Below are 14,969 nucleotides of genomic sequence, written 5' to 3' on the forward strand. Positions count from 1 at the left end.
GAATAGAAGAGATTTAGACCGAGGTTGAAGTTGAAGTTTCAGTTTAGATTTGATTGGTGAAACCAAATCATCAGAAATGAGGTAGTGAGCATAGACTGCTTGCAGAGTCATCCTAATGTCTCAAGTAGGTATTTAGGAAAACTTAAATCTAGACCAGTCTTTTCTAACTTACAACAGATGTCTGACTAATTTGCACATTCAGGCAGTAAGGGTTATCAAGCAGGATATCTACTCCTGTTATTTTAAGGTGTTCAGCTCATTTTGCCATTTAATTGGAAGGGTCAGCATTCATGATTTTATATATGATGATCAGCAAGGGTGCTTTCTTTATTCATTTGTTGTATATTAGTGTACATAAACAAGTTGCTTAAATAATGGGCCGAATAGGTTTCATCAACACATGGCTTTTCACTTTGTCCTCTACTGTAAACTTGTGTTAAAGTAGACTTTTCATATATTTTCATATTTGTTCATTTTAAATAGTAATTTTAAGTTTATATTATATATTATGTTTCACTTACGTATATATTTATTAGTTTGGGAGAGTTCTTGCACTTAGCATTACTATAACGCACTTCTCTCAGGACTACCCAAGAAAGACATCAATCGGTTGTAACTAGTGCAGAATGCTGCTGCCAGAATCTAAGCTAGGAAAATAAAATCCAAGCACATCTCTCCAGTTTTGATGTCACTACACTAGTTACCTGTTCCATTTAGAATTGACTTTAATATACTGCTTATGGTTTACAAAGCCTTAAATAATCTCTCTCCATCCTATATTTCAGAATGCCTTTCACTTTACACTCCAAATCGTAACCTTAGGTCTTAAAATGCGTGTCTGCTTATAATTCCAAGAGCTAAACTTAAAAGAAGTGATGAGGTAGTCTTCTGCTGTTATGCACCTAAAATCTGGAACAGATTACTGATAGAATTTCATCCGGCTAATACGGTGAAGCACTTTAAAAAACTGCGAAAAACACATTATTTTAACATGGCTTTCTTATAGCTCCAATTTAGTGTAACCCTGAAATTCTGTATATGCATTGAATTATCATTTATTTTCATGGCTCCGCAATCCATACTAAGCCCTATTTTCTCTGCTGTTCTTTTCCCGTTTTTTCTGTGGTGGCGATCTGCATCACCACCACCCGATCAAAGCACCGTGATGTTCCTACATTGATGGGTTGAAGACCAGATGTCCACATGACCATCATCGTCTAATTCTTTCACATGAAGCCTGAAAACCATGAGGACTGATTTAGGATCATTTATGTTAGACAGAATGCCCAGTGGGGGCTGGGAGGTCTCGTGGCCTTGGAACCCCTGCAGGTTTTGTTTGAAAACTCCAAGAGTTTTTTTGTTTTTTCTGTCCTCCCGACCTTTACTTTATTCTTTGTTATTTAGTATTTGTAAGAGCCAGTTTTAGAAACTTAAAGTTTTGAGTTAAACTCATATTAATGTTTGCTTTATTTGAATAGAATATAATTTCTTCTAAAGTCATAGACAATGGTAAAGTCTTTCCCCCCCCTATAAGTTAGTAAGAGATAGAATCTTCTTGCTATAATTGAGAAACAGTGTAATATTAAGTTTAGTTGTGTTTAGAACAGGTCCCAGTAAAGAGGGACTTGATAAACCCATTTTAAGTTTAGAAATGGGATAAGTATACAGTTTTCTGACCGTTTTGAAATGGTTCAGAAATTATAAGTAATTAGTAATGATTTAAGATGTAACAAGATTAAGCTTAGAACTAAATTTTTTCTTATTATAATCTTTCTTTTTTTTTTTGCTATTTTTAATTTTCTTTTTTGTGTGAACTGTTTTACTTTCAAACTTAACTAAACTTTTAAAAAACAAAGATATTTTGTCTGTGGAATCATTTCTGCGTGTCAGGCTTTTGTTGAATCCCATTTTTTAAGTTGGAGCTGCTGAATTTTAGAAACTTTGGGAAAACGCAGCTACAGTATTGCCTAATCTTATTTTTATATTTTTGTTTTTTATAAACTTTTCTTTCTTCATCTTGTACAGCACTTTGAACTACATCATTTGTAGGAAAATGTGCTATATATATAAATGTTGTTGTTGTTGTAGTGCTGCACACATTTTCCTGAGAATTCCCAATAAGTCATCTACAGTAGTTCTGGATAGAGAAGACCTCAATGTCTGTGAATTTTCATTGCAACCATGTTTTCCTTTTATAATACTAGCTCTGCTGTCCGTCTAAGATAGATTGAAATCTAAGTAATCAACGTAGTCCTCAATATTAAAGTTTGCATTGCATTATACAATGCATATATCTCTATTATATGCCATTTGCTATGGGATTAATAAAAACAGTGTTAATGTTTGTGATGTGCAATCTGTTGGAATGAAAGAGTCTTAGCAGCCAGACAGATACAAATACAGACAACTCTCCTTTCCTTAAGGGTTATCATAATTAAAACATGATGAAGATTTTCTTCACACTAGTGAAATAGTGACTCATTTATTGTTTTTACTATCTTTTCTTAGTTCATTTCCTATTTGATTGTCCAATAAAACAAAAATGTACCCAAAAACTATTTAAATATGTAAAAAAAAAAATGAAAAAAGAATCCTGTGTATTAAAATGTATGGCATTTTTTAAAAATTTCTTGTCAAAGTATGTCACTCATTGCACTGTCTGCTCGGCTACAGACTGTGGGTTCAGCAGGGCCAGACATACAAATGATTAGGTCTGAATGTCTTTTACATTCACAACCTCCAGCAGACGAAGCACATCAAGTTTGCCATAAAATGATATAACTGCACAAGGTCAAATCAACATAACCACAGAATTCTTGTACTGCAGCTAAAGCATATCAAGACTACAAAGTTCACCAAGCTGCAGAAACATAAATAACTGTGATAAGTCAAAACAGTATTTCTTTACAAGGCTGGGTGTATAGAAGCCAAATATATCCCAAGATATGGCACCCCACTGAACGAGACAGTGGGATATCGTTGGAGGAATGCTCTTAAATCTGTAAGGAAAAATCTGAAACACACAATACCATTTCACAGGTTCCAACCTTCTCTGTGGATCTTCTGGTATTGCTTCAGACTATGAAGCAATGATTTGCAGAGAGTCCATTTGATGACCCCAGCAATTTTCACGGATGTCTAGTATCAGGTGAGAGTGGTGTGGACAAGTTTTGCCATATAATGTCTCTGCTCCTTTGTAGTCACAGTTTGAACAAACACCAAAAACCTAATATCTGTGAATTTCCCCTTGGGATTAATAAAGTATCTATCTATCTATCTATCTATCTATCTATCTATCTATCTATCTATCTATCTATCTATCTATCTATCTATCTATCTATCTATCTATCTATCTATCTATCTATCTATCTATCTATCTATCTATCTATCACTTTTTAAAAGGAAAATGTTTAACCTGCTGTTTCCATGGAATGTCTACACAATTCCAGTGCTGTATATTCTGGAATGCCAAATCAGCTCATATCCTTTTCACACACTGTATGGTAGGTCAGTTGCAATATATTTGGTTAGCTATGCACTGGGACACCATTTCAGACCTGAAATTATTCTATGCCACGAAGTAAACCACTTATGTTACCCACTATGTTGGTAAACAACCTCCATGAATAACTTTATTCTGGACTAGTACATCATTCTTTTGCTCTGGTGCTGGAATAATGTTTCATCTGTTTTACATGACTTGACCTAACGTTACTTGTCAATTTTCATGCAAATTAAACCACTGATTGTATGTGGGACAGCAGTGGTAGCGCTCTCAGTAAAGAGACCAGATTTAGTTTCCCAGGTCTTCTCTGCTTGAAGTTACAGGTTCTCCCTGTATCTGTGAGGGTTTCCTCCAGGCGCTCTGGTTTCCCTCCTGCTGTCCAAAGACATGAAGAGTAGGTGAATTGGCAATGCTAAACTGGCCATAGTGAGTGTGCCCATTTCAGAAGATGAACTGCCGTCCAGTCCAGGATTTATTCTTGCCCTGCAGCCTATGATAGCTTGGATTAGATATGACATAATTTTGTGTGAAAATGTTTTTGCTTTGCACCCTCCCCCACCATAACCTATCTTCAATGGGGGAGGAGCGAATTTAGATATCTGGCTTTCAATGGATCGCGACGTTTTAGGACTCCCCGATAACGGAAACATCAATATCTCGATGGTGGGTGTGTGTTTGTCTGTGTGTCACAGTTTCTTGAGGATGGTCTAGAGCTAAAACAGCTGGATGGAAAAATACCAAACTTGAAACTTAAGTCTGTTATGAGATGATGATGTGCAAATTGGTTTTTGAGCCAAATCATGCAAGAGAAAGAGGCACTTTAGAGGAACCCTCAAATATCATAATTCTGCAATTGATTATGAATTCTTTTTGTCAATTGGTATCATAATGACCTATTTTATGATCAGAACGATCAGCATCAGAATGGTATATACTGTAATTACTAAAACGTTATAAAACAGTTTAGTTAACTTGGTTCCTAGGGCGCAAGCCTACTGATGCTCACTTCTAAATTTTTTCTTATGCAATGGACGTGGCTTTATAGTTGGACCATAGACAGGTTAAGTGACACTGTGAAGGGCACACTGTGGGAACAGGGACTGAAACAGTAGCCTTATGGTGTAAAGTTCTATGCCCTGCCTCAAGGCCACTCACTACTTTTTATAAGTTTAATTACATGCAACCCTCTTTGTGAAGTACTATCATGAGAGACAGTATGAAACATTTTAATTTAATAATTCATAGATGTATTAGAATGAATGTAATAAAATGAACTGTATTAGCAGAAGGTGACAGCTTCCATAAAGCACACCTCAAACATTTTGTAGCCAATGATCCAAGAGTCTCTCTCATACAATATTAAGTGATCAATGAATATTTTCAGACAGTATTTTAGTATAATTACTAAATTTTGATTTTATTCTCTGTAATAAAAGCGTTTACAATTTGTAGATTGATAATTTTTACAGTATTTTTCCCACATTTGATACATTATGCTTACTAAATAAATAATACATTCATTATCAATGTAGTGCTTTCTGATTAAATGAGCAATATAAAAAGTCTGAATTACTGTAAATTGCCCTACTTCGGAGTGTTCATAACAAATGTAATTATTTACTTTATGATTTAGAAGTACAATATAAACAAGAATAGTTAAATCAGATATTTGAAATATTAAAATATGTGCTTCAATTAAGTTTTTTTTTTCTAAATATTCTCGATTGTAATATAAATTAATAATTTGTCACCTGCATTTAGGGAACCATAGAATGCTAGATTCCTATTAAGGAATCAGGAATCAAAAATAACATTGTATTTGTAATAACTGACCATGAAATAGTCTAAAATGACACCCCATATGCTTATTTTTGAAATTTGTCATTTTTAATCTTCTGGGAGTATAGAGGTAGGGCCACTGAAAAATTAAAGATCAAAAATATTTTTCATGATCAGCAACCTTGAAATAGCATATTAAACAATGCTCAACATACATATATTATTGATTCCCATTTTTACAAAGATTTGAGGAGTAACCTCTTGTATGCCATTGGAAGGGTGAAACCAATGGGGTCGGTTGAGGTGGTATAAACAACTTCAAGTCCTTCTGATCATTTCTGCTGAAGACTCCTGTTGGTTCATTCTTTATCATAAGGGTGTAATTTCCTGCATAAAATATGGTCCAGAAATGGCCTACAAATTAGGGCATTTTTGTGTGTAAAAGGGCAGAAACCCAAAAAAACTCAATGTCTTGCATAAGTAGACATCAAGATGGATTTTAAAAGGTATATCATATGTGAACGTCATAGTGATGAATCAGACGGTGCTGGAAAAAAAATTGAAGTGATTTCAAAGTTTTCATAAGTAATACTTGTGAATATAGTCCATAGAAGCCCTTTTTCATCAGAAAATTGTTGTTCCCACTATATCAAAAAAAAAAAGACAAACACATTCAGTTGCCAAGGTATAAACTTCTCTTTTGCAGGGACCTTGTTGTATCACCCTTGAACTATATGAATGAAGAATTTCCAGACAATTGTCTTCTATTTGCTTCTCCTTCAATAAATATCCATAGTAATCACCACCTACAGTGATGGAGTATTAGCATGCTCATTTATTACTACGGATATTAAGTCTAAAGATTATGTGTTAAAAGAAGAATTGTGCATTTATAAGGTGGAAAGTGTGAGCATTAGTTATTAAAAAGGAAAAATTCATGATGTTAGTAAGTAATGCTTTATGATGACAAAATGAAGAACTGACCAAAAGCCCAAACATCTGATTTACTGCTGAATTTGCAGTAAAGTAGAACTTCAGGTGGTGACCAACGTACAGGAAACTTGCTACCAGCAGAGCTTGTGTATTCATCATCCAAGACATACCTGAAAAGTCAGAAAGAAAAAGATAATCAAAAGAAAACTTTTTCATTATCTATAAAACAGAACCTTTGAAAATTACAAAATGAGGAATGTTAACACTAAATGACTGAATCTTTAAATAGAATATATTAATCATTTTTATCTTACCATATAATATATTGCTTCATTGCATCTGAAAGTAACACAGCAGTATTGATTTAAATAAAGTATGTCTATTGCCTGAAAGTTTCTTATTTTTAAATGCCATAAGACTTCTCTGGTGATAAAGAACAAAATGTGTGTATTACTGGTTGAAACTTTCAAATTATATACTGTAGGTGTGCTATCAAACCACAAATAAAAAATGAGATGTAGGAATAGCATAAGTGGCTGAGAAGTGCATCAAAATGTGTTCTATCAACCATACAGTAAGTTAAAATCTCCAGTTAAATTCAGATCTGCTAAAAAGGGCATCTAAAATAGTCAAGAGGGGAGAGTTGTAGGTTTGGCCAACATATTGCCAGAAAGAATAAATATCCAAGAGTTTACAGAATTATTTATTAAAGTGTGCAAAGAAACTGGTAACACGCCACATTAAACTGACATTGTGTATCTAATCAGAAAGAAACTAGTTTTTCACATGGCAGTCACTTAACATTATACTGTAAATAAGGAGATAGTAAATCTCAGCTTTCATGTGTTGTGTCCCCATTTGTTATGCAAGGTATTAATAATAATTTCAGACATTCTCTCAGTCTGTACTAAGGTCCAAATCAGTGCTTTTAAATGTTCATATCCCGGGGGCTCCCTGTGGCTGCAGGTTTTTGTCTCGGCCCATTTCTTCTCTTAATTAGACTCCTACTTTAATTAAGGAAGCCATTATTTCCTACTAAGTTTTCTGCATCAATCCATAAATTACAGACTAGTTATATTATATTTTTACTGAATGAAACAGGAACTTGTATGTATTAGATGGGTAATAATTAATTCTTTTTCCTTTAAATATATTTTTAATGTTCTGGTTATTTAGACAGTTATTTACTAATGAACACACGAGTGGGTAACATTGAAGTAGTCTCTCCTTTCAGAGTCTTTTGCTCTGGTGTCTGCTCTGTTCATCTTTAATTGTCAGCATTCAGATACAATTAAGAAATAAATATCCACAGAAAAAGTGAATTTAAAAAGCAACAAGACAAGTATTTAAAGATACAGATAACATACAAATATGTCTTAATTTCCTTTAAGTGTAAAAATGACACTACTCTGCTTCCTAGCTATCTAAATGCAAAATTAAGGGGAAAAAATGGGTCAGCTAATTAAACAATGAGAGCAATTAAAGGTAACAATGACTGTCTGCTTGAGAAACTGGTTGACTGTTCCTTCCCTAGGCATTGCCAATATCCTCAGTCTATGAATTGGCATAAGTTGTGCACATCTACTTGTAGTGTGAAACAGAACTCTGCACAATGTCAGACACATCTTGCTGCATACACTTTATAGAGATTGCATTAGTATTTAATTTTGAAACTACCCAGCAGACTGGCACTAAGATTGACTATTCCCTGGAGCCTGTAGTACATTGCGGGTGGTTATTGATCCCAAAATGGATTTGTACCACAGGCTTTTCCCAATTATCTTAAAGTTTGAGCTATGAAGCAGAGAATAACTATTTGATGGCATGGCAGCATAGTCATTTAAAAATGGTCTTCTTAAGAGAGTATGAATGCTTCAGGAAGCCAAAAGTAAAGCAGTACTGTCTCTTTCAGCTGAAAATGACCTTGTCTGCCCATTTTTTGCTTCTTTCACGCAGGTGATGCAGTGGTAGTGCTGCTGCCTTCTAGTAAGGAGATCATGGGTTCATGTCCCGGGTCCTCCCTGTATGGAGAGTGCTATATAAATAAATGTCGTTGTCGTTGTCGTTATATAAATATTCAGAATTATTTATTATTATTGTTATTATTATTTCCTTCCTCTGCACTTTTAAACTATGTTGTGAAAATAAATGTGTTAGTTTTTATTTTCTCTGAACTCACTTTCTTTTTTGCCACAGTCCCAATGCTCTGGATACAATATTTTAATATGTATTAACATTATATAAGGTTTAGAACACACAAGATGAATTCTGAATCCTTTCTTTTCACTGGTAGGTTTGTCTTAATTGTACTGTATATGAGGTTTATGCGTTCAAGACCTCCACCTACTTGAAGTGAAAGCAATGTGGCAAATGTGTGTGTAAGCAAAGGTCTTTTGGTTGTAGACAGTTTGCACTTTAATGTTTCTAACTTTGCATGATGAAAGCCTCCCCTTACAGTCTACATGTTGAAGTGTGAAAATGTTTGAAGTCTTTGACTCATTATGAAACTTACTATGAAAGTAAGGCTCTGTAAATCAGTATTAAGAGTATTTTATCTACACTGACTAATTCATTTTTTACAATTGTAATTTTAATTTTTGCAGTAATTATATAAATTATATAATTTAAAACCTCTTTGAATCTAAAATATTTCTGCTCTGTGCATAATTACATTTTCTTTTTCAGTTTGGAAATAGTTTACTGTTGCAGTAAATTGTGCTACAAAAAGAGATTAAGTTCTTAGGATTGTAGTGAACACTGAGAATGTTTTTTTTTACGGTTTCACACAAGTAATTAACCAGTAAACTGCACAATCAAGGCTACAGTATGTGAGAAAACAAACAATAGCAGTTGAAACTCATCATCCAGCTCAAAATCTAGTATGTTTGCAGAGACTGAGCTGTCTCAGCAAATATATGCATGAAGTCATGAAATTGTCTTTTCAAGAACATAAGAAGATACAACATTGTTGTGGAAGAAGCAGTGATTTTAATGTAAATGCACTAATTTTAATTGACTCAGATTATAATAAATTTAAGCCTGTGAATAACTCATAGTTGTCACAAACAACTGTACGTTTATTTGTTTGTTGTGAATGATTAGCTATTTGAAAAATGTCTGGGAATTAGATGGATTCTGAAATAAAGGGGTTCTAAGAAAGGAAGCAATTTCTGTGTGACATTCTGGAACTGTAAAGGATATAGTAATGTGCTGTAATAGAGCATCGAGGAGTGCAGGGAATTTTCACAGAAGGCATAAATTACTTCTGCAACTCACTGTTGAAAAATAAATGCTATAACAGAACAGTAGATACTTTCCTCAAGATTAATATCCTTGGAGAGTCACTTTTTGGAGCCCTTCTAAGTTAAAAAGAGGCCATGTGTGACTAGCAGGAACTGAGAAGTCCTCACATCCACTATATGGCAACACATCAGCCTTACTCAGGTAAATTGGGATTGTATTGTCCATTTAAGGGCAGATTTGAGAAGACCATAACAAGGTTCCTGAGACAGAGGAGTGGGACTGTATTTCCTCTTTAAATTATGCAGCCTTAGAAATTCCTAGAATAACTATTCCTTTAGGAATTATGCAGGTTTCAGGGGTGCACGAACACTGGGGTTTACTAAAGGGATCTCTAACCTGGCATCTATATAATTCTATGTCTTGGCCTGTATGTGACCTTGGGTTCAAGATTGGCTTAGTCCAGTAAGACGATGAATTTAGAAATAGCAGAGGATCTGGGGGAAGGCAGAACTTACTGGCAGAAGGAAAAGAGAGAGAGTCTACATAGTAGCTGGAAGTTGGGAAGTGGCTGATGTGCAGTGTAATAAGGAGAGCGAGTGTAACAAGGCTAAAATGGAGGGAGCCTGCTGTAAAAAGAAGACTATCTCACAGTCCAGATGGTATCAAGGAGGGGTAAATTCTCTTTTAGCTTGGCTCTATAAGACAGCAATCTGAATCCAGCAGCTCCAAGTGAGGACACACAACTAGGTGGGGTTCCTATAACCTACAGTATAAGGGGTGTTGTACAGATCAGCGACATTTTGTGTTTCTTTGTGTATTCCATCATATGTTGTACTCTCCCTTGTCTGACATTCCTTTGCATGTCAATTTTATAGAAGCACATCATTTCTGATGTATAGGAAATTTCAGGAGGAAAAATAATTTTAATATGTCGAGCTATTGTGTCAGAAATTCTTTGGTTTTGTACATGTTATTTTGTGCAAACTGAGCTGGCGTTTAAATTGATAATTAGGATACTGTTATCATTAGGTTGTTTGTGTATATGAAATAAATACAATACTATATGTAAGGGAATACACAAACGATAAATGTGACATTAAACATACCTTGACAAACCAAAATCAGTCACTTTTACAGTTCCACAGTCATCAACCAAACAGTTTCTTGCGGCCTATGAAGAAATAAAAATAATAATTCTATACTTTAAATTTCAATATTCATACTTTAGTATTACCGTTTAAAATACTCCCCACTAAAATTTACTTGAACTAACACAATTAAGATCCTTTAGTAAACAAAAAGAAAAAAATGTCTTTTGTCAAAATTCATGGCAAAAACTAAGGATGTAATCTTTCAATTCATAATAGAAAGAAATCCAAGTTGTAAGGTAAAATAGCAAAGAGTAATGAGAGATCCCATGAAATTCTGTAGGTCCAAACAGGTCATTTAAATCTATTCAGGGGTCCTGGAGAGGAGGGTCCGTCGGATAGTCGAGCCTCGGATTCAGGAGGAACAGTGTGGTTTTCGTCCTGGTCGCGGAACAGTGGACCAGCTCTATACCCTTAGCAGGGTCCTGGAGGGTGCATGGGAGTTTGCCCAACCAGTCTACATGTGTTTTGTGGACTTAGAAAAGGCATTCGACCGTGTCCCTCGGGGAATCCTGTGGGGGGTACTCCGAGAGTATGGGGTACCGGCCCCCCTGATAAGGGCTGTTCAGTCCCTGTACGATCGGTGCCAGAGCTTGGTCCGCATTGCTGGCAGTAAGTCGAACCCGTTTCCAGTGAGAGTTGGACTCCGCCAGGGCTGCCCTTTGTCACCGATTCTGTTCATAACTTTTATGGACAGAATTTCTAGGCGCAGCCAGGGTGTTGAGAGGGTCCAGTTTGGTGGGCTCAGGATTGGGTCACTGCTTTTTGCAGATGATGTTGTCCTGTTTGCTTCATCAGGCCGTGATCTTCAGCTCTCTCTGGATCGGTTCGCAGCCGAGTGTGAAGCGGCTGGGATGACAATCAGCACCTCCAAATCCGAGACCATGGTCCTCAGCCGGAAAAGGGTGGAGTGCCCTCTCAGGGTTGGTAGCGAGATCCTGCCCCAAGTGGAGGAGTTCAAGTATCTCGGGGTCTTGTTCACGAGTGAGGGAAGAATGGAGCGTGAGATCGACAGGCGGATCGGTGCGGCATCCGCAGTAATGCGGGCATTGCATCGGTCTGTCGTGGTGAAAAAGGAGCTGAGCCGCAAGGCGAAGCTCTCAATTTACCAGTCGATCTATGTTCCTACCCTCACCTATGGTCATGAGCTATGGGTAGTGACCGAAAGAACGAGATCGCGAATACAAGCGGCTGAAATGAGTTTCCTCCGCAGGGTGTCTGGGCTTTCCCTTTAAGATAGGGTGAGAAGCTCAGTCATCCGGGAGGGGCTCAGAGTAGAGCCGCTGCTCCTCCGCATCGAGAGGAGTCAGATGAGGTGGCTCGGGCATCTGATCAGGATGCCTCCTGGACGCCTCCCTGGTGAGGTGTTCCGGGCACGTCCAACCGGGAGGAGGCCCCGGGGAAGACCCAGGACACGCTGGAGGGACTATGTCTCTCGACTGGCCTGGGAACGCCTTGGGATTCTCCCGGAAGAGCTAGAAGAAGTGGCCGGGGAGAGGGAAGTCTGGGCATCTCTGCTCAAGCTGCTGCCCCCGCGACCCGACCTCGGATAAGCGGGAGACAATGGATGGATGGATGGATGATCAGGGAATACAAATGAATACTGAACTAAAATAATTTTATTCATTAAAACTTTTGTTTTTTGTTTTCAGTTATGCAGTTAGGTTGCAGACAACAGGAAAGTCTCCTCTCACTCTTGTTGGTATGGTTAAAATACTATCAAAACCCATATTGACTGAGCCAGTTAAAATTAATATGAGTAATGTTAGAAAGAACTATTAAAAGTGTTGATTTTAAGGTCATTAAAACAACTAAAGAAAATCAGACACATGGCAGTGATTTTCCATTGCTGCTGACAATAGGGTAGGCCACATGCCATTTAGCTGCTACAATATGCATTTAAAGGTTTAACATACGATAGCAGTAAGTAAAGCACCTCAGGGCTGGCAGGTATCACACACGTGTGCATGGGAGGCAGCTAAAGGGCCTGAATGACAGTAATTCCATGCCAGACCAGGGGGTGGCGAAGTGCACTAACTCTCTTTCATTTCTCTGCAGACCAGTTACAGGAAATTCCGGCTGGCCCTGATGACGTCACTTCTGCTTCTGACCTTAATGACACCACTTCCGTTTCCATGCCCCACTGATGATATCATTTCCTTTTCCGGGCCCAATGACATCACTTCCAGTTCCGGCCCTACTGATGACGTCATTTACATTCCCGGGCCAAATGACATCATGTCCATTCCTGGTCCCACTGATAAGGTCACTTCCGGTCCCGCCCCTACTGTTGATGTCACTTCTGGTTCCAGCCCCAGTGGTGATATCACTTCCTTCACTCTCCCTTAAAGCCGCCATCTTTGTGCCTGCAAATCAGTTCAGTTGTGGACTCGAACTTATACAAATCTGTGCTTAACAATTATCCATTGCAGCCAGGAACAATATACAGGTGGCTGCCCCAAACCTTTTTTTTTGTGTGGCTTTTTGTCGTGCTTATGACACAGGTCACATACAAACATTTGTAAAAGCACATACAGTTGAACCTCGAGATACGATCACCTCTGTATACGAGAAATTCAAAATACGAGGAAAGTATGAGCGAAAAATTCAGATCTAAATACGAGCATTGGCTCGCGTAACGAGCCACGAGCCAGGCTGTGGGTATAGCTCTCAGCTTAGCAAGGGGGCGTGGTAGCAGTTGCAAGCCGCGATCTGCGGTGTCTGCGTTTCTCACTTAAGTGCACTGGTGGGAAACTGCCCACATCCATGATTGTTCCTGTGGCTGATGGGCTGCAGCTGCCATGTCCTCCCCGCATATATAGAGAAGCGCGAGCCGGTTAAGGGGGAGAAGAAGTAAAAGAAAAGAGGAGAGAGAGAGAGAGAGAGAGAGAGAGAGAGAGAGCGAGCGCGCGCGCACAGGCAGGCAGGCAGGCAGGCGGTGCGGGAGAGCGAGCGAGTGAGTGCAGGCTCGCGTGTAGCTGAACAGTGAGCTGAACAGGCGAGCCAAACAGCTGAAGCAGGACGGTGTAGAGAAGGTCAGCTGCATTAAGAGTGTCTCGCCTGTTGCAGAGCCCGCAGGTGAGACGCTAACTGAGAAGAAGCACCGGGGATTGTCATCTGTTTTTTAAAGACGGCATCCTTTTGACGTTTTAACCTCGTGTTAAAGGATTGTTATTCTTGTGTATTTTAAACCTCCACTTCACAACTGTTTTAAGGATTATTTATTTAAAGATTTATTGAATGCTCTACTGCACTTTGGACACCTGTTTTGATTCTTTTAATAATCAGTTATATTATTTACCAGTGTTATTTATTAAAGGTAGACTACAGTATATATAATTTATCAGTGTTATTTGTTAGGAAAATTGATTTTTATGTTAATATATTTGGGGTGCAGAACGGATTAACTGGATTTCCATTATTTTCAATGGGGAAGTTTGTTCTAGATACGAGAAATTCGCTATACAAGCTCAGTGCTGGAACGAATTAAACTCGTATCTAGAGGTTCCACTGTACTAACACAGCCAATATTAGGAGCAAACTAAAAACTTTTCATGAGCTTATTACTGTTTTAGAGTTTTTGGAATTGATGGTTAATTTTTGTTAGTGGCAGTGAAACAGATACCGTGTACTCCCTGCCATGCGCTGGTTCACAAGGCTTAACTGTAGTGCCAAGTACGACGTTATGTTTAATATATGGAAGGGGCAAGGACACAAGCTGGCGCGCTGTTGGTGGGGGACTTATTTGGTTTACCATCATAATACCATAGCAACTTGATACCAATACAGCAGTAACAAAAATGCAAGCTACAGATAACCAATAAGCCATTTTTACCTGTAGTTTGGTTTTAATCTTTCTGTGCCAAAACTTAGGTTTGTTATTGACAGCAGTCAAATAAAGATAGCTCTTCAGGCATACTGCAGCCCACTCCTAAAATTCTTTATTACTATGCAGTATGGGGTATTTGAAAGTATACATCTATGTAGGTAGTGCTGATAGTAAAATTATGATGTAACACTGGCACCAGGATTCTAGTTTTGGACAGACCACAAAAATTTATCAATGGACAGTGTCAATGTCTGTCACATCCAATGTTGGCAGAAATGACTCTGTAATCGAATTAATGCGGATCTGATAATGAATGAATTAGGTGGCTGAGTGAACAAACTAGAAGGATATTGGTCTTTCTAAGCCTCCTCCTTGTACCACATATATTATACTTCAAAGTTGATTTAGCAGATTAGAATCCATAAAGCTCTTTCATAATAATTTTTGTTTTTAAATAACAAAATCAAAAGGTATGGGAACTGTGTTAGTAGTTGACTCACTAATTTACAAAAAGTAATAAACTAATTTTAAG

The 14,969-nt window shown here is 37.6% G+C and overlaps 2 protein-coding genes across 5 annotated transcripts in view; both read right to left on the bottom strand.

The window, feature by feature from the left end:
• Positions 1-14,969, bottom strand: part of taf7 (TAF7 RNA polymerase II, TATA box binding protein (TBP)-associated factor) — a 124,680-nt gene that overhangs the window by 66,393 nt on the left and 43,318 nt on the right. The gene's annotated exons all lie outside the window — the stretch shown is intronic.
• The window catches only part of LOC127529986 (tyrosine-protein kinase BTK-like), a 143,594-nt gene that overhangs the window by 2,980 nt on the left and 125,645 nt on the right, over positions 1-14,969 (bottom strand). The window contains 2 exon segments of the mRNA XM_051935462.1: positions 6,269-6,387; positions 10,567-10,631. Coding sequence (XP_051791422.1) covers positions 6,269-6,387; positions 10,567-10,631 — 184 coding nt within the window.

This window comes from Erpetoichthys calabaricus, chromosome 12 (assembly GCF_900747795.2).
Source record: "Erpetoichthys calabaricus chromosome 12, fErpCal1.3, whole genome shotgun sequence".
Taxonomy (NCBI): domain Eukaryota; kingdom Metazoa; phylum Chordata; class Cladistia; order Polypteriformes; family Polypteridae; genus Erpetoichthys; species Erpetoichthys calabaricus.